This window comes from Pogoniulus pusillus, chromosome 8 (genome assembly GCF_015220805.1).
Source record: "Pogoniulus pusillus isolate bPogPus1 chromosome 8, bPogPus1.pri, whole genome shotgun sequence".
Taxonomy (NCBI): Eukaryota; Metazoa; Chordata; class Aves; order Piciformes; family Lybiidae; genus Pogoniulus; species Pogoniulus pusillus.
In genome coordinates this window covers 26,961,896-26,982,447 of record NC_087271.1, presented here as the reverse complement: position 1 = coordinate 26,982,447, position 20,552 = coordinate 26,961,896, and the positions used below count along the sequence as shown (strand labels likewise).

Here is a 20,552-nt window from a genome sequence, read left to right as displayed (position 1 = left end):
CATGTGCAGTGGGACAGGAGCCATCTGATGATCACAATATCTACCTCAAGGAGGGATGTGGATTTGTGCCATCAGAGGCACCATTTGGACATATGGTGCTGCATAGTTAGCCTGAGATGTTTGCAGTATAAACACAAAGGGAGTCTGCAGTCTGGATGGTATTAGATAGTTTCACTGATATTAGCACAGATTTATTTTATCATTGCTTTCTGAAAGTGACTTTTAACACAGCCTGTTTTCTAAACGATCCTTAAAAGACGCTCCTTAGTTCCTCATCACCTTCACCTAAGGCAATAACATCCAGTAGCATTGATCTATTTGCTGCTAGTTTTCATTAATTTTACCCTCCCTAAGGGTGGTGCAGCTTTGGTGCCAGCTAATTAAAACCTATTTAGGACTTCTCAGTGCACTTTATCAGACCAGAATTAGCTTCTCTGCTTTAATGAAGACTACAGTTTTCTCAGTTATTACCAATTAAATGTTATTATATCATATTGCATTATATTTCTAACGCACAACAAAGGCATGGATGGCTTTAGAACCACGTACCTGGATTGAGGCACACACAAAGACACCACATTTAATAATTATATGATGTTTCTTTACATTCTTTCACCTGACTCAACACATAAAATATACCAAAATATTTGTGAAGTACTGGAAGAAGCTGCAAGCTTTATGCTCCCATAGGGAAGTACTAAGTAAAATGCCTTAACAAAAAATTTTGAATGTCTGATAATATTAAGTACAGCAATCATTCCAAGTGAGTGACAGTTCACCACCTTAAACTCAAACGCTTCTCTAACGAAGATTCTCAGAAAGAACTTACATCCCTCAGATTGATAACACCACATGCAAGGTTAATTCTCTGGTGTGGGCAGTCCATGTTAGAAGGTATTTTGCACTGCTGTAGAATTAAAAAATGCTTCAGTGGAAAACTAAACAGTTTGTTGATGGCTATTTAGAGGCAATTCTTGTTTCTTCTATGAATCAACAATAAATCATTTGTCAACACCAAAGCTGTAGGCTTAGAACACAGACTTAGTGAAGTCAGATTCCATGTGAATGGTGGAGGACCTTCTGTAGTAAAGCAACTGGCTGCAGCACATACTTGTTAGCTGTTTCTCATAACACCCTTTAAAACTTGAGCATCACTAGGATGAAATTACTGACAAGTCCCACTAATTACCTAAAGTGACGGCACATCACAGAGTAGAAATAGAAAGCTCATTAAAGGTTTGACAGATCAGAAATCCTTTGCAGTCTTACTATGCATTAGTAGCATACACTGTACCTAAGGACAGTATTTTAGAATTACATTTAAATAGATGTGGTGACAATCTACTTGGTAAATTGTAAAATACGAGTAGAACTTGGTTTCCTTCCAGAATTTTTGCTAGGAACATGATGAAACAGACCTCTGTTCAACCTAATATTGCAAGCAAGAGTTGATGTTTCTCTGAGGAACTGAAGGAGTATTTGGCTGAGGAACTTGAATCTGTCTCAGCATCATAATAGTCTGGCACAATGCGCAAAACTATTTTCATCACCCACAAATCTCTTGTGCTCTCCCTTTACTGCTTCCACAAATGCCACATAACTCTAACAGCCTCATGATCTTCCCCAGAAACAGCAGACAGGTCCTGTGAATTGAAGATGTTAGTGAAAATGAAACAGTTTCCAATCTGAGGTCCCCTGATTAGCAGGGAACTGCAGGATGCTTTCTTGTTATACAGAAGGTGTTGGCTGGTGACATGCCAATTGTTTCCCTTGTCTCTAGCTGACAAGTGCGCTAAATAATGTTAAAAACACCATTTAGTATCTGATGCGGAAAAGCAGGACTAAAAATGAAAGTTGCAGTGGTGGGGTGTTTTTTTCACCTCAGCAATAAAGGGAGGTGGATGCGAAAGCAACGTGATGTGAGTCATAAGGTAGGCACTTTACAGTTTGCTGCTGTTCAAAAATGTGAAACTTTCAGTTGTTATAATGGATTAAGGAGAAAGAAATTGACCCACTTTGGCATCAGGCTGCTTAAGAACTTTGTTCATACACACTACGAGAAGTTCAACCTGCCTTTGAGATTAAAAGAAGCATATGTCTTGTGTTAATTGCATATTAATGAAACCTTGGGATGTGTTAAATTCTTGAAGAGGAATGGATTAGGCTGGAGATGAAGATACTTTGACATTAGATGATGAGATTTTTTGATAGGATACACTAAGGTCTAGGTCTCACAATAAGGATTTTGATAACATACTCTAAAGTCATTGTGACCTGACTGCTAATATGGAAGACTCTTAAACAAATGCATGTTTAGCAATGCAGCAGTGTACCTGTGGATCATATTCAGCTCAAATACTATTTAAACCAGATGACCTGGGTTATTAGATGGCATTTTTGAAGAAAGGATCTTATGCATTTTCTCTGTCTGTCTGTCTAATAAGACTTTGTTTATCAAGCTTGTTCTGTTAAACTGAAGAAGCTATGATAGCCTTGATACCCTTGTGACATGTAGGAGCTCACTGACTCCAGAATCACAGCAGCAACATGTGCACATGGTGAACAAGCTGAGAGGCAAGTTCTTCCCCATGCTGCAATGTGGGGAATTTTGTTGGTTTTTTTTTCTGGTTTTGTTGTTGTTTAGGTTGTTGGGTTTTTTTAAGGAAAAATTAAAGTTTAACCAAGTTTTGACAGTTCTATAACAAAGTAAACCAAGAAAAATTGAGACAAGAAGTGCTTGTGCTTCAAAAGCTAAGTCAAAAGTTTGGACTAAGGTAAACTGTTAATATATTTGTTTTAATTTGGACAAAATAGCTCCAGTCCTTCACAACTGCAAATTCATAACGTGCAAACGCCAAAATGAATAGTTAGGCACATCAGTGATCTGGAAACTCCTTTCTAGTTAACTCCAGTTAGCATGTGTGACAGGTGCTCTTCCATGCCAAAACACAGATGATCAGAATTTTGCAGCGTGGTTACATAATCCTGCAATTTATGGTCTTAATTCCACAAATCCCATTTCTGCTCTGAATAGGCTAGTCAAAACAGTGGTCTTCACACTTTCCTCTCCTTACAGCCCCCATTTGAGCAGCATAAACACACATTCTCAGGCACAGAAAACAGAATTTCACTATAATTCTGGTAAAAACCTGAATCTACTGCAGTATTGCTGATAATCCATTTTCACCAAGAAATGGAAATAATCCTTGACGCCGAGGTTTGTTTTTGAAGTAAAACTACAGTCAGTCTCAGGTTAAAAAAAAACCCACAATATCCAGAGTTATCCTAAGGTTGTGCATTTGGTAATGTTGTTTGTGTAGGATTATGCTCTTCAAATAAAATGTCAATTTAATCAATAGTAAATTGAGCTGAAAACACCACACAGCTTTGAAAATGCTTCAGGAAGACATCCAATATTTTTGGGACTTAAGCCAACAGAAATGGAAAGAACAGAAGGTAGCGTAGGTGGGGTAAATGGGGCCTAGCTGCTGCCTCATCAAGTGCTTATAACAGTCAAAACCATATAACAATCCATTAAAACACATCTAGGGACTCATTTAGTGGCTGGCATTCAGCACAGACTTCTCTCACGTATCTTTTGTCAAACATTATAACGCTTGTTAGGACTTACCGGTCTTTCCCCGTCTCCTTTTTAAACACGGCATCGCAGTAACTCATGCGCTTTTCTGTTGTCACATAGATTTTGGCAGCTGGGTAGCTGTCAACAGTTTTTTTCAGCATGTTGTAGACAATGCCATTTCCATCCTTCCTCATGTTTCGAAAGGGTCCCCAGATCACATACACGGTGCTGTTGGTTTCTTTGAAAAAGTACTCGGGGTTCTTGAGCAGGAGAGGCACACTTGTGTGAGAGACAACTCTTACGGTTGTCCTCTTCCCAACATCCTCTTCATAGCCCTTTGTGGGAGCATTGTTCATTCTCCATATGCAGGAGGACCTGTCTATCTCAGCTCCCACCTTCTGGCCAGCCATCTGTCCCGAATTTGAAACAACGGCACAAAGGTCACAGTCAAGTTGTAGAGGCTGAAAGAAAGAAAACAAAAATATATATCAAGTCTTTCTCTGTAAAAAAAATGCACATTTTAAAGTTCAGTTAAAAGAAAAAGGAGTATAATCCAACAAATTAATAGCAACGTTTCTCTATTAAAAAACCTAACAATTGACATGTGGTAGAGCTGGAAGAAAACCATAGCACTACAAAGCTCTGAATGCAATCCTTTCTAGCAGAATAGACAGTTCCATTCTTTTCTTTTGTTCTCCACTTTGTGAAGTCAACTCCAAAAAATAATCATTCCTTTATTTTCCTCTAAATGTTATAATAAAAGAAAGAGGTGTCAGAAAACAATATTTAGCTCCACGCCTTCTCTTTCAACAAGGTGTTATCAGCCATAGGAAAGAAGTACCGAAAAGGGAGTGCTGGAAATTATCTATGCGCTCACTGCGTCTGAAAGAACAGTTCCCAAATTCATGACAGAAGTTGAACATGAAATGTAACTCTAAAAAGCAACGAAAATCCTGCAGCTGGAAAGGAGATGTAGACAGAGGAGTATGCTCTCTCCAGAGAACAGTTATGACCCATGAAAAATGAGAGGCAGATGGACTGGTGACATGTGAACTAGGAACCTAATCCTGGGCAAACTGAAGTCACAGACAGTATTTCCTAACCACATTCTAGGGTTCTATTTCTCAGTATGAACTGAAAATAGGAACAGTTACCTGCCCAACAGAGATACAAGAACCTACCTGATGTTCTGTTTGTTAGAGTACAAAGAGCAAATGCCTCCCAGTTCTTTTGAACTGACTGAAAGTGCTTTGTGTTTAAATTGGATTGTATTAAAACTTCATCTAGAAAACTAAATAAAATGAAAATTAGATTCATCCAAACAACTTTAAGAAGAAAGTTCAGGCCGTGGCCCATCTACAATTTTTTGCATGGTCACAGACTTGATCTTTTTTTGTGATCCCAGTTGGGAGTCAGTGGCTTCAGTTTAATGCTTGTTAGGAATCATTTCTTTCATGTTCTCTGCACATTTAGCCTGACAGAGTGTTAGGTGCTTTTCTGATCAGACATATGGTTGTTTCCCTTCAAAATCATACCTCATTTAGCTGACATAGATGAATATCCTGGATACATTTGGCCACTATAACCCTAAAAATCTCAAATTTCTTTTATAATGCTGCATTATATAAAGATAAGAGATAAACATTTGAAGAGAGTCAAATTACAACACCTAAAATATTTCATCTTTGGGTGGCAAATACCACACTGAGCCAAGGTGCACCCCACAAGACCTCTGCAATAAATCTCACAATGGCAAAAAAAAATTATTTCTATGTCAGTTGGCCTTCTCTAAGTGGTTCATGAAAACATTCTTTCCTCATTTCACCAGGTGCTGAAGATGCCTGGCTGCATGCAAAAGCATTGGTAATGTTTCCTTTACAGAACACCATGTATTATTTTTACAGTTGTTGTAGTTTTAGAGAGCTGTCCTCCATAACTCTCTGATAGCAGGGATGAAATCCCAGGAGATGCAGCTGAACACAACATTCTTTCTGTTTACTGTTTAGTTACAGAAATCCCCTCCAAGATACATTATAAGGACATGGCTGGGTGACCTAAACAAATCCATAAGCATAACTCACATCCTAACATGAAGTGAATTGTTAAATTCCCAGTAGATTAATTTGTAGCTTAGAGGGTGAACTTTTAAACTAACAAATGCTGAAATATGAAACTGTTAGGTAGGAAAAGCCAATCTGGTCCAATGTAAATCTGTTTTCTGTGGTGGAGTTTGGGGTTCTTTGGATATTTTTTTTGGGGGGGGGGGGTGTTTTCCCACACACACACACTCCCACCAACATTCTTCCTTCTCTGCTAAAATGGAGCTGGTCTCATAAACTTGGAATAGTTTGATTTTCTGACCTTAGTTAGAAATGCGTTGCACATTTTCTATTCACTGAGTGCAACTGTTCTGCTTGAATAATCTGAGTACACTCACTCCTGCAATTGCGTCTTCTGGTTTTCTAGCTCTTTTGTTGTGATTCATTTATCTTGTTCCAGTTTATAAAGCTCTTTCATAATATTGAATGTCTGCACTAGGTCAGCATATAGTCTGCTCTTCTTCACCAGACGCGGAGGCTTAACCCCTCCCAGCCCTGTCTCAGAATAAATCTTTTTCACAATATAGAGAAATTTTATGTATCTTAAGATCCCAGGGACAGTTAGGAGTCTGACTGACACTCACGACAGACATTCCACTGAATGTCTCCATAATCATTCCACTGATTTTTTGCATCATATCTTCCTCAGTGTATGAGAAAACTCACATCAATATTCATTCATTGAACTCCCATATGAAGACAGGTCAGCAGTATGTGGTGTTGGTTTGTGTCACAGATAAAAGGGGAAGTGGCAGTAATCCACACACAACAGCTTTCTCATTTTCTTTCTTTAGCATGACATTCCTGTCTGTTTTTACACCACAGTTCAGGTATAGCTGTCCCATCACTTTAAGACTCAAAACCTGCTCAAGTGTAACTCACTGCCAGGTGGCTCCCACAGGAGCTGTTCAGAGACAGGGATTTGGGTACCTGAGAGTTCTGAATTGGGAATCACCTGGGTAAATGTTGCTGCTACTTCTGCTGTTGAAGTAGGACACAGCTGATAACTCCCTGTGACCCTGGAGGAGCTGGAATAATGTGCTGCTGTCTCCCCTCACCTTATAATCTGAGGTCCTACTTTGCTTACGTTTTTTTCCCATATTCAGATTTTTGGAAGCAAGGTTGCTTACAATAGCCCTAACCTGTGTTGAGAAGCTATCACTTTTTCACTGAACTTGTTGTATTGCTTGTAGTAACAAGCAGAGAGTCAATTCTTACAGACAGAAACTGGAATACATAGAGATGAAAACTGGCAAATTAGAGAAAATGTGCCCTCTTAATGATCTGTTATAGAGTTAGCAGTAAGAGGCACCATCCCTGGAGGTCTTCAAGAAAAGACTGGATGAGTCACTTGGTGCCATGGTCTAGTTGACTGGATAGGGCTGGGGGATAGGTTGGACTGGATGATCTTGGAGGTCTTTTCCAACCTGGCTGATTCTACGAACTGTTTACAAGGGTCCACCTCACAAACACCAGAACAGCAATTAAACACTTAGCAGCCTTATCAGAGACAAAATTGGGTCTAGTAGGCTACGCAGGTTGCCCTCTCATCTGTAGAGATGGTCCAGCAGCAACAGGACTGATGCAGACTGGCAAGCCCCTACAGAAACCTGTGTTGTTACTGTTCATGCTCTCCAGACGGAGAATATCAATTAAGGGATTTCCTGTACCTTTCACAAGATATTCATTCACTTGCATTGCAGATGCATAAGCTAAAGAAAAAAAAAAAAACCTTAGAGCGCCATTCACCTTCTCTTTTCATTTATTTTGACACATATTCCACCTCTACACACCTTGGGGGTTGAGCTATTATTGGTTCTAGAAAATTATTCATTTTGTTGCTGACCAGAAGGATGCAGAAGTCCCCAGCAGAGCAGCTGGGCATGATTCTGACAAATTGTCCCATCTTTTTCCTGAATGATACATTGTAACTGTTGAGGAGCACTTATATTTTAATCAGTAAAGAAAATGAAATGCCTGACCTTTCCATTTCCTGTGCAAGCTTACAGACAATAGAAAAGATAATTAAAACTGTGAATTAGAACTTGCAAAACAGTGCCTTTTCACTAGCAAAGAGAAATTGCTGTGTAATAAAGGTCACTTATCAAACAGTTCTAGTTATTAAATCTTTTCATTTAGCACTGCAGTGGCTTCATAGAATCAAAGGTCAAATCATTAAATAAGAAAACCAGCTAGAATTAGAAAAGGTCACAAGCAAATCCAACTGGAAGTAGGTCACAAGACATGATTTTCTTCCACAGAGGTCTTCAATATTTGGAAAACTGGTTACTCTCCAATTGGAAATAACAACCCCACCACCTCCTCATGTGTCTTCACCAAGAGTCAGAAATTCAAGCTACAGGACCGTTTCTATGGGTGGGCTACCCAGTGGCACATATCACCAAGTTTCCCAATCACACTGTAGGACTGATGAAGTTCCAAGTAAGGAGGATCTCAGGCCAGGTCTCTTAACCTCTTGACTCAGCACAAGTCAGTGGAATCCAACAAAGCAATGTCTCAACAGACCACTTACAAGCCCAAATCCATTTTAGCAGAGACTACCATATTTACTCTCCAGTTGGACCAAATCTAGCTCAGGATCTATGTGGATGTAATTTCCACTAATGAAAAACTGAATATCTCCTGCAACTTAGCACTGCACTGGAGAGCTCACTCCACCCACCAACTCTGCTTCACTCTGAGTCCCATGACTATTCATACAGAGGGTTACAAAATTCAGATTAAATTTTCCCAGTTGTTACTTTAACAATATGATTGCAATTCTGTAAATTGGATGCAATGCCCATTTACTAGATGAGGCAATTATTAGCAGCTCGCCACATATTAATTTGCTCCTTTAATGTTGAAACAAATGAGATCTTTTCTTATAATCATCCTATTTGAGTGAATTCTAACAAAGCCAATTGAACAAAGCTCCTGAGAGACTTTCTTTATTTCAATGCCATTTATTCTTCTACTCCTCTTGGATGTCTTTAGAGTTTTAGAGGATACAACATTTATAATAATGCCAATAGGGAATAGATTTTGCCTTTATTCTTCTTGATGTTCTTTTGAGGTCTTTGAAACGAAAGGTACAAGGGAGGCATTAACCATCTGGCATGTTTTGTATTAGTTTTCTCTACTTTACAGGCAAAAAAAAAGAGCATTTTAATTTTTGCTGTATTTCAGTGATGATTAACCAAACTGGTTTTAGCTACACTCACTTTCTTCAGACCATTGACTGAGAGGAAAGACCTGCCAGGTTTCTGCAAGACAAAATTCATCACATCTAAAGATAAGAGAGATAGCATTTGTGTGTTGACCCAGTAAGAGCCATCACATTAATACAGCATGCAGGAGTACTGTATGTAAATCACATAACTAACATTAAGCAATTTAAAAGCAAACAAACAAAAAACTCATCCCCCAAAAAAAGGCAGAAAAACAACCCATAGGTCTGATTATCCCAAGTTGGTGGTGGTTCCCCCATCCCTCTTGTGATAGTGTTGTGTTTTTTCCACCTTCAGGAGCTGATTTTGCCCTCAGACCTAAGCATCATATCCCAGCAAACATCACTGTCTTCATAAGATTTAATGTTAAGATTTTATATAGATCTTAATCAATTTAAGACCTATGCCAGCATTCATTCTATTTCCAAATAAACAGTATACCACCTGCCTCTTCATAAGAATGTTCCTGATAGTCAAGTCCCTGGGATACTGTGTTTAGATGATTGCCACAGATATGTACATAAGTGCTAGCAAAGAGGTTTTATTTAAGGCAATGCATAGAAGCCACATAATAGGAGTAATCTTGCAGTATGAGACTGAATAAATCACCATCACTGAAATTATTTCTCTTTAGACTGACCCAGTTGTTACAGAACTGCTATTGCTTGATTTGCAGCTCATGTTATAACTCCTTAAAAAGTCTGCATCATCCTTTTACTTGAACAAGTATCTTGTGAATTCCTGATGTCAGTGGTAGAGACAGAAAAGGGAAGGAAGCTCAGACTTTGGGTAGAAGTAGATGTTTACATGTCAGAGTCTCCAGCACCACCTAAACATCCATTGAGCAAATATATTTTTGATGTATTTTATCTTTCTTTCTCATGAAAACAAACAAACAAACAAACAAACAAAAAGCCCCCAACAAAGCAAAGCCAACCAACAAAACAAACTCAAAATATGCAAGCATGATTCACAGTGCAAAGTGATGCATTGTCATCCTTCTCACTTTCAAGACTGCTCCAGTTACTCCATGCCAGTTCACACCTCTTTCAAGATGTAGCAGAGGAAATGCTCACCAGATTGGTGATTTTGTCCCTGCTACTAGGAAAAAATATAGGTAGCTTTGAAAAAAAGGCAAGAACCAGGTACACCTCACGATACTGAGAGCTGAAAAATAAATGCCTCAAAAACATTAAGTACTAACAGAGCCAAGTATATGGCCTCTATTCTAATACAAAGCAAAAATTGAAAATTCAAAGGTAATACCCCCTTTGATAATCCAATAAAATAAAATTTGAGTAAACCCAAGACCAGCTTGATCAAAAGATTTTCACTTTCTATTAAAAAAAAATCATATTTAAATTATTTTCTAAAATGGAATTAAAACACCTCTTCAGTTTGACATTTTCCTGTGTTCTGTAGATGCTAAAGTATGGTAGTTCACATTCACGGAACAGTCCTTTTCATTTCTTTTTCCTGATTGGCAGCTGAAAACTCATTGCAACTAACATCTTTTAAATAACCCTACACTAGTTTTTTAGTGAGAGTTTTTTGTTTCGTTGGGTTTTGTGTTTGCTTGCTGTCTGGAATAATAAACTATGGAAAGATTATCGATAGATCTATTGGTAAAAAAACAAACAAACTGGAAAATAGAAAGATGGTGGAGAGTAAATATGGGAGAAAATGTGCTGTCTCTGCATAGAGGGTTAATAAAGAAAGGGAGATGACAGAATCAATGCTTCAAGTACAACAGAGGCAGAGTGATGGTCAACAGTGGCATGGAACCTTGAGCAGCAGGAGAGTGGCAGGTGAAGAAAGTTTTGCCCTAAGGCATTGCCTGAAGGATGTGTGAGGATCTGTCCTCTGTGTGCACTCTCCACATTTCAGTTTGTACCTCTGCTGGTTGGTAAATCCTCCTCTCCCAAGGTAGGATGGCATAAGGGACATGCTCTGTGAATGAAGATGTTGCAAAAAGGGGAAGGAAATAAATGGAAATAGAGAAGAGAGGACAGGAAAAAATAAGGGGAAAAATAATCAGGCTATGAAAAGGTGGAATATAGTTTAATGTTTAAAAGAGAAACATATAAGAGGAAAGAGGATTCAATAAACTGTAAAAGACTGATATACAGTATAGCCAGTAAAATAAACCATGATGTTTGGGAATGAAATCCATCAAAAGAGAAGAACCAAAACACCTGAAGGTATTCACTTAGGAATAAACTAACTCTTGCAAAGAAAGTTGTATCAGACATGTCAATAAAACAACTCAGCGTTATACAAAGAACCTTTTCATTAAAATCTGCTATAGCTCAAGCAGAAAACAGCTAGAAACAGACACACTGGCTCCAGCACATAGTACTGCAGTGTGTGGGTAATGAGCAACCCTGACATCCAGATGTCTACAGTTTCAGATCCACACAACTAATTTGGATTTACTAATTAATAATTAAATAATAATTAACTGGGATGTTAACTATTACAGGAGGAAGGCAAACTCCTTCATGCACCCTATACAGCAAGTTCACAAGGCAGGCAGTAAAATAAAAGTCGTTGTGAGAAACAGCCTGTAAAAAACAAAACCCAAATGAGCTACATTAGTTCTAGAATACCCCTACCTTCATCCCAGAGGTTTAGATACTGACCATAAATAACCAGAATATTGTGACCCTCCATCTATCACTCATTTGCAAATACACAGCCTTTGAAATACCATGGCTTTCTAATAGTTCAAAAGCTTGGAATTCTTCCAACCAACTGCTGAATACTGAATCCAGTAAGGCATTTATCTCAACATCTGTCACATTGCTCACTTGCCCTTGTTAACACATGATGACTCTTGAATTTTGTGGACAAAAGTTCCTGGAAAAAGAGAATTTGAACAAGGCACTGTCCATCAAACTCCACAGACAACTCCAAACACAAGATCATCTGATCTTAACTATGACACACCTTTTGTCACTCTACAGTAAAACTGTATTTGCAGCAGTATATTTGCTGAGAGAGTGATTTCCCATTGGAATGGGCTGCCCAGGGAGGTGGTGGAGGCACTGTCCCTGGAGGTCTTCAAGACTGGATAAGGCACTTAGTGCCATGGTCTAGTTGACTGGCTAGGGCTGGGTGCTAGGTTGGACTGGATGATCTCAGAGGTCTCTTCCAACCTGGTTGATTCTATGATTCTACCAGCAAAAAAAAAAAAAAAAAAGCCAGCACTTGATGCAGTAAATTGTTGGTCCTATTGGTAATAGCCAGGTTTATTTTATCTTCTGCAATACCCTGCTTGTATTCCACTTCTTTTCTGATTTTTGTATGTAGCAATAAGGAAGACAAAATTTGTTTCTTCTCTACACTGGCATATTTGCTCAGCAAACAATACAAAACACAGGGAGGTAACATGTCACTTTTAACTTGAGGAGACATAAAAGTGGGGAATGTACTCTTAGCATATGGACTGAAAAGGAAATGAATCACAGTGTAGAAGGACAAAAACAATTTCTCACATTCAATATTGTGTATGACAGTATGACATATAACACATAATCCTTCCTAACGGAGTGGACTTTAGAATGACATCCTTGAAAGCAACCAAGGCCAAAAAGACTCCTCAAAGAAGCTAGATTTTGTTTGCAAATAGTAATGAATATCTGGAGGGGAGGGGAAGGCAAAAAGCAGCGCATATTTTTCACTGTGAAGTTGACTAAGACTATGTCTAAGGAATTCTTTGTACCATATGCAAAAGCTGACTTTAATTTGTATTTATTATAAATACCCACAGATGGCAGTAAAGTATATAATGTATAAAGCAGATTTGTTCCAAGTTTGCTTTCTCTAATAACCTCTTATTATCAGCACTCACCATTAATCATGGGCCATTATCTAGGAACTTCTTTGGTTGAATCACAAATGCAGGAAAGCCTGTTAGGACCCTAATCTAAATATACTTGAAAAAATTATACTTACAAATAAATTATGGGACTTCTAATATGAAGTTCACTTCATATTTCAGGTACATTTATTTGGAATCTGATATGGGGAAATGATATTGAATTAACAAGCAAAAACTGCCAGAAAAAAAAAATCTTGTATTCCCTTTTATTTTTTTTTCCCATGAAAATCCACCTAGCAGGCTGGAAACCTAACCTCTAATTTATTTTGGTTCCATGCTGTCTAGACCCATTATTTAATTTTGTCTCTCTTGGTGGTCTATCTGTGAAATTATTTGTATGCATGGAAGGAAAGTGATAAGCTAAAATGCTAATTATCCATTTTTCTGAAATTAAAAGAAAATATATATAATATCCATGCCAAGAATAACAATAAGATTTACTACAATAACATTAAAACCAGCAGCACTTTTCATTTGACAATATAAGCTTTCTGAGTCCAGTGTTTTTAATTGCAAGATGGCTTATCTAAAAAGGAATACATACTTGCTTCTGGTCACATCCATTTCTTTTCCCCTTATTGGTGTACATATATATATACACCGATATATATATAGAGAGAGGTATATTCATGCACCTATATATATATATACACACAGACACCTCTCTTTAAGGCAAGGTTGGACGTGGCACTTGGTGCCATGGTCTAGCCTTGAGCTCTGTGGTAAAGGGTTGGACTCGATGATCTGTGAGGTCTCTTCCAACCCTGATGATACTATGATATGATATGATACTATGATATTTATATAGAGGGGTGTGTGTGTGTGTATATATATGTGTGTATATACACCTATATATACATATATAGAGAGGTATATGTACACACATACATATATATATACATATATATCTTACATATATATATACATATATACATACATATATATCCTACATATATGGATATATAGGTACATATATATACATAGGTATATATAGTATGTATATATAGCTGTATATATAGTGTGTATATATAGGTATATAGGTATATATATAGTGTGGCCACATCAATTTCTTTTCCCCTTATTGGTGCACATATATATACACCTATATATATATCAAGTGAGAGAGAGAGGTATATACACACACCTATATATACATGGATATATATGTGTGTGTGTGCATATATATATACACACCCCTATATATACATATATAGGTGTGTGTGTGCATATATATACACACACCCCTATATATACATATATAGAAAGGCATATATACACACATACATATATATATATATATGCACACACCTATAAATATGAACATACAGGTATACATATATATAGGTATATATAGTGTGTGTATATAAGTATATAGGTATATATAGTGTGGTCACATCCATTTCTTTTCCCCTTACTGGTGCACATATACACCTATATATATATATACACACACACACCCCTACATATATGTATATATATATATGTATATATATATGTGTGTATATATATGGATATATATACACACCTATATATACATATATAGAGAGGTATATATACACACATACATATATATATACACACACTCCTATATATGGATATATAGGTATATACATATATATAGGTATATATATTGTGTATATATAGGTGTATATCTCTACACCTATATATACCTATATACATATATATATATAGGTGTATGTATAGAGGGTGCATATATATATATACTGATAATATTTGCACTACCACTTTGTGACTGTCAGCAGCACAAATGTTTAAAGTCTTCTGTAAAAACATCATTTCAGGCTAAAACTTCATTTGCAAGGTCCTGGTCCAAAATTCAACTGTTTGAAATAACTTTTATTTAAAGACATTTAAATCTTTTTTGGTTGCAGGAAGATACAAGAGGGTTAAATCACCATTTTTCAGATATCTGAACTTGCAAATACCATGGCACTGGGCACTAGGGCAGAAATTTAAACCAGATTGGAGAGTTCTGTTTAAATAATTAGGAAGATTTATGTTAAGGTCTTTTAAGTCATTAATGGAAGCTGTTGAAGCATAGCTACATATATTAAAACTCAGAAGTTAAAGGTCTGTTTCAAATTAAAAAAAAATGATTGTACATCCACTCTCTCCTGATTGCCTTTACATCATCACCTGAGAGTGTATGTCCACTAGCCATTTTAATCAGATTTCACTGCAGACACTAGTTTGTATGTATCATGGGCCAGCGCTACCTGCAATAACTTTGCAAGCACTCTGAAGCAGAAACTACCAGGCTAAATGATTTGTGAATAATTCAGGATCATTCTGTATAGATTCTCCTTTCTCACAAAGCTCGATGGTGCAGTTTCTGCTACTACCATGTCCCATATCAGTCCAATTTGCCTGCTCACTCATAAGCCTTTGCTAAAGAATCAGAATCACAGAATGGTTTATGTTGAAAGGGACCTCAAAGATCATCTAGTTCCAAGTCCCTGCCACAGACACACCTCCCATTAGAACAGGTCGCTCAAGGCCTCATCCAACCTGGCCTGGAACACCTCCAGGGAGGGAGCATCCACAACCTTCCTGGGCAATGCATTTCAGTGTTTCACCACCCTCACTATAAAGACCTTCTTCCTAACATCCAGTTTAAATCTCCTCTCTTCCAGTTTAAACCCATTACTCCTCACCCTGTGTGCTAGTTTGAAGCAGGGTAGAATGTTTTGGTGAGAGAAAGTAGATAATTGGCTGAAAAAGGAAAAACAATGGTGATGTCTCCTTCCCTCAGAGTCTTGCTGAAGAAGAATGTAAGCATTAGATAACACTTTTGCCAGTTTGTCTTCACTTTTCTGGCTGGCTTCTGACTCAGCTGCAGCTCCCTAACCTCACTGCCACTAACCTTGCTTCTTAACCTCTTGGCTGAACCTCTTTTCCTCTTTAGGACTGGGGTAAGATTGAGAGGGGCAGGGGGAAGGTGCAGGGGTGGTTGAGAGCCCCTCCTGGGGACTCAGGTTTCTGGGAGGGGAGTTGTGTTTCTGTATTACCTTTTCATTTGTATATTTCTGTATGTAACTGTATACACTGTAAATATCTGCTTGTATATTGTGCTAGCTGTAAATAAATAGCTTCATTTATATTCCCAGAGTCCGACTGAGTTAGCTGGGGTGTTCACAAAGTGTGGGGGGGTGGGGTAACAGCCAAACCACCACACCCTGTCATTACAAGACCTTATAAACAGTCCCTCTCCAGCCTTCCTGTAAGTCACCTTCAGATACTGGAAGGCTACTACAAGGTCTCCTCAAAGCCTTCTCTTCTCCAGGCTGAAGAACCTCAATTCTTATAGCCTGTCCTCATAGCAGAGCTGCTCCAGCCCTCTGAGCATCTTCATGGCCCTCCTCCAGACTCGCTCTAACAGTTCAATGTCCTTCTTGTGTTGGGGGCTCCAGAACTGCACACAGTACTCCAGGTAGGGTCTGACAAGAATGGAGTAAAAGGGGAGAATCATCTCCCTTGCCCTGCTGGCCACACTGCTCTTGCTGCAGCCCAGCACACAGTTGCTGCCTGGGCTGCACTCACACTGCTGGCTCATGTTGAGCTTTTCATCAACCAAGACTCCCAGGTTCTTTTCCTCAGGGCTGCTCTCCAACCTTGCACCACCCAGCCTGGATTTGTGCTTGGGACAGCATCAACCCAGGTGCAGGACCTTACACTTGGCCTTGTTGAATTTCACGTGGCTGGCCTGGGCCCACCTCTCCAGCCTGTCCAGGTCCCTCTGGATGGATCCCTACCCTCTAGCAAGTCAACTGTGCCACACGGCTTGGTGTCACCTGCAGACTTGCTGAGGGTGCACTCGATTCCTCTGTCCATATCACTGACAAAGATGTTAACAGCACTGGTGCCAGCACTGACCCCTGAGGGACACCACTTGGCACTGGTCTCCAGCTGGGCATTGTGCCACTAATCACCACTCTCTGTTTGTGACCATCCAGACGATTCCTTATCCAGCAGTGCTCTGCTCATCAAGCCCATGTTTTTTTCCAGTTTGGTGACCATATCATATGGGACAGAGTCAAATGCCTTACTCAGGTCCAGGTAGATGATGTCAGTTGCCCTTCCTTTATCCACTGTTGCTGTGACTTCATAAAAGCCACTACATTTGTCAGGCATGATTTGCCCTTGGTGAAGCTATTGCTGGTTACCACCAATCACCTCCACTTTGTTTTTGATTTGCCTTAGCAGAGCCCTCAGGAGGATCTGCTCCACAATCTTGCCAGACACAGAGGTGAGACTGACTGCTCCATAGTTCTTGGGGTCATCCTTATATCCCTTCTTGAAGATAGGCGTTATGTTTGCCCTTTTCCAGTTGGCAGGAACTTCACCAGTCTGCCATGACCTTTCAAATACGATCAACAATAGTTTAGCAACTCCATCTACCAGTTCCCTCAGGAAAAAACCCTGAGCACAGGGGCCTCTGCCAGGGACTTCTACATCATCCCTACAAAGCTCAGAATAAGACCCAGGCCCAAGGAGGTACTGAATAACACGTGCACAAACACACAAATGTGGTGGTAAGTTATGAGGAGAAGCACACTAGAAGCAATTGCAAAATGAAATCTTATTAAAAAGTGAAAATAATAAACCCTATCAACCTTTTCTCTACTACATAGTCTTGCCTGACAATGATCTAGCTGGAACATATAAACAACACTACCTCCAAAATGGGTAGCTATAATCATATAGCTCTTCTACCTATAGCTTCAATTTGTAAGAGAGAAATTAATTTTTAGTCCTTCACACATCTTAAGGAGAAAAATACTACTGTAATGTACTTATATGCTGACTTACTAGGAATATCAGTGGCACATTCATAGCCTCCATTACAGCCAGAAGAAAAACAACAGACATCATTTAAGCCATTACTTCACTTAATGTCTGAATGCTGGAAAGAGAAATTTGGATTCCCAGTGCGTAGATGGAAAAACTTTCTCTGTTATCAGACTCATCTCAGCCACAAGAGAAGCACCAAGAGAAATAGAGAACTTCTCACGTCTAGTTTGGATTGAGAATCTGTGCAGGGCTGGGTTCACAAAGACATGCTCTAGTCTCATGAATAAATTTAGACATGGGACCACAAAATGAAATAGCTCAGAAAAAAGCATTCAATGCATTTACAAGATCATGGCACTGCTCCTATGTCCAGGCAGCAGCAGGGGCCTCTTAGCTATGATTCTGCTTAACCTGTGAAAATGTTGCAGGATATTTTCTTGGTGAGCTATCTGCTCACAAAGCCAGATGACAGTTTTTTACCTCTCTATGTGAGCATGAATATTGGTATTCTGTGCTCTGTGTACTTACCTGGTGACCACTGAAACCGGTCCCCCATTCCAAGTCTACATCTGAGACAGAAACCCAGGAGGCTCTGCTGGCCTCCTGCTCTTGCTGTCATCAATTGGGTTAAGCCAGGTTCCACATTTCAAGCCTACTCATGAGTACACATGGCTTGTGTAGGTTTTGTTTAAACCTAGGGACTTTAATGAGCTTCGTGGCTCCTTACATTTCTAAGGACTGTAATGACAGCAGGATCTTTATTGCATGCAACTTGGAAAGCAGTCTTAAAGGTCAACACTAAAGCTCAGCAGCAGCTCCAACTGATGCAGCAATGACTACTATGGTAGTGACAAAACAGGTCCTTGGATTCTGTCTTCTACAGCCCCATAAGATGGGAAACTTGGTGCCTTTTGATAGCATCCACCTGCTGACCTTTTTGTCTTGCTGGTGCTATAAACATGGCAAAACACATGCCAACTGATGGCCTAGGAAGGGATGAGAAAATGGAAGACTGACAACTGCCTCCTATGGCAAGAATGCTGTGGTGGTCTTTACCTCCTCCTTCCAGAGCAATGCTGCTCCATGCTACAGGCTCTACTGCACCTCTAGCTAGCAACATCTCAATTGCACATCGGGAAATGGAGAGGCTAAGCTCCACCTCACTGCCACAAAGAACATCTGAAGGACTACAGTCTGCAGCTAACTAACAAAATTAATTAATGCAGAATCCACTGAGGTCATCAGCTAATTACAAAATAGTACTACAACAAAAGAAATGTCCACCCAGGTTATTGATGATGCTGAGGGAAAAGACCAGAAGACAGCAATGAACCTTGGCTTGCACAGAGATAGCAGTCCTTCATTTCCATGAACTGTGCACATAGGAAAATTTCCCAACATCAATTAGTCATGTTAGTTTTCTGTTCTCTGGTCTGCTTAGTGGCTTTAAAAAAAAATCATGCATATGTACTAAGAAATGTAAAAGCAGCAAAAGGGAGAGATGGAGAGTTTAGAGGATCTATTAATTTCATTATAAGAAAATATTTACAAAGCAAAAATGAAAGCTTTGGCATGTTCTCTCTCTGAGTCATACTACTTCAGAATTATAGATGCAGGGTGAACAAAAATGTGTGTTTGTGTGTTCAACTACCTCATCCCACACAGTTCTCAGGCATACGTAGTGTTCCTTGTAGCTAAAAAGCACCAGAAGGAATGAGCTAAGTAAGGAATACTGATGGGTTACATATGTCCCATTAAAAAAGATCCTCTTTTTCAGGAAAGGCACCTTCATAACAGGGAGCAATTAAGCTTTGGAACAGGTGCCCAGAAGATCCTGGAGAATCTAGGACTTTCCAAAGTTTGACAAGGCACAGACCTGATATGACTAACCTTTACATTAGCCCTACTTATAGAATCATAGAATCAACCAGGTTGGAAGAGACCTCCAAGATCATCCAGTCCAACCTATCCCCCAGCCCTAGCCAGTCAACTAGATGACATGGGACAAGTTGGACACCAGAGATTCTTTCCAATTCTTTTGGGGCTTAGTTGTTTTATTGTTCTTGGGTTTGTGTGTGTGTTTGGTTTTTTTTAATCACTTTAAGAGTCAAGGGAAGTTAGATGAATTTTGATGAAAAAGACACAGTTTTAATCATGAAGACTATTCATCACTGGAAATGAAAAAACAACCCAACCAACCCAAAACTCAAACCAACTAACCAAAACAAAAAAGCCAAACAAATCAACCAAACCAAAACTCAACCCCAAAAAAACAGGAACAAAAGGAAGGACTCCAAACAGACCAAAAAATTGCAAGTTGAATAATCAGTGAAAAAAAAATTCCTTTTTCTTTGCCTACTCTTGATTCTTTCTACTGCCTGTCACACACAAAATCACACATAAAATACAACAGAAGAGAAAAAAAAATCCTAAAATCAAAATGAGATGATAAGATTTGATCTGCATTTCGTATCACAGTACTGCACAGAGCCTGCACTTAGTAAATTTTATTCCAAACAAAATACTATTAGGCACAGTTCTAAGACTGGAATCTAGACTGACCTAAAATCATAACCACAGCTGCACTCCAGCCAGTGTAGCATAGGGTATAAGCAGGCAACACATTACAATTTCCTTCCTGGCATATGTGAACTAGCTCCAGGACAGCTAAGCTGGCTTTTTCAAACGTTTTAGGTTCATTACTTCATAGGGTATTTGTAGAGACTGTAATTTTTAGCTGAGTCTTCCTCACAGGTTTTCTTCCTAAGACTTGTTAGGAGCAGATACAAGGTTTTGTATCATCATGGCTGGAGATTGATGTTGTGAGGTCTTGTCACTGCTTTCAGCTCTACTAACAGTAATGCCAGTACTGAAACACGGACAATATGGAGAAATGGTAGGTCTAAGGGACACTGGGGCCAGGAGAAGGGTAGAAAGAAAGAAAAACC

General features: G+C 39.0%; 1 protein-coding gene across 13 annotated transcripts in view; it reads right to left on the bottom strand.

The window, feature by feature from the left end:
* Positions 1 to 20,552, bottom strand: part of ST6GALNAC3 (ST6 N-acetylgalactosaminide alpha-2,6-sialyltransferase 3) — a 295,901-nt gene that overhangs the window by 88,656 nt on the left and 186,693 nt on the right. For 12 of the 13 annotated variants that reach the window (XR_010303108.1, XM_064147848.1, XM_064147851.1 and 9 more), the window contains one exon: positions 3,632 to 4,041. Coding sequence is in view for 12 of the 13 variants with exons in the window: in XM_064147848.1 (XP_064003918.1) it covers positions 3,632 to 4,041 (410 nt within the window). In the remaining variant the exon portion in view is untranslated. Of the gene's footprint in view, positions 1 to 169; positions 1,644 to 3,631; positions 4,042 to 20,552 lie in introns of those variants that run through there. The other variant, XM_064147856.1, reaches the window with a different exon arrangement.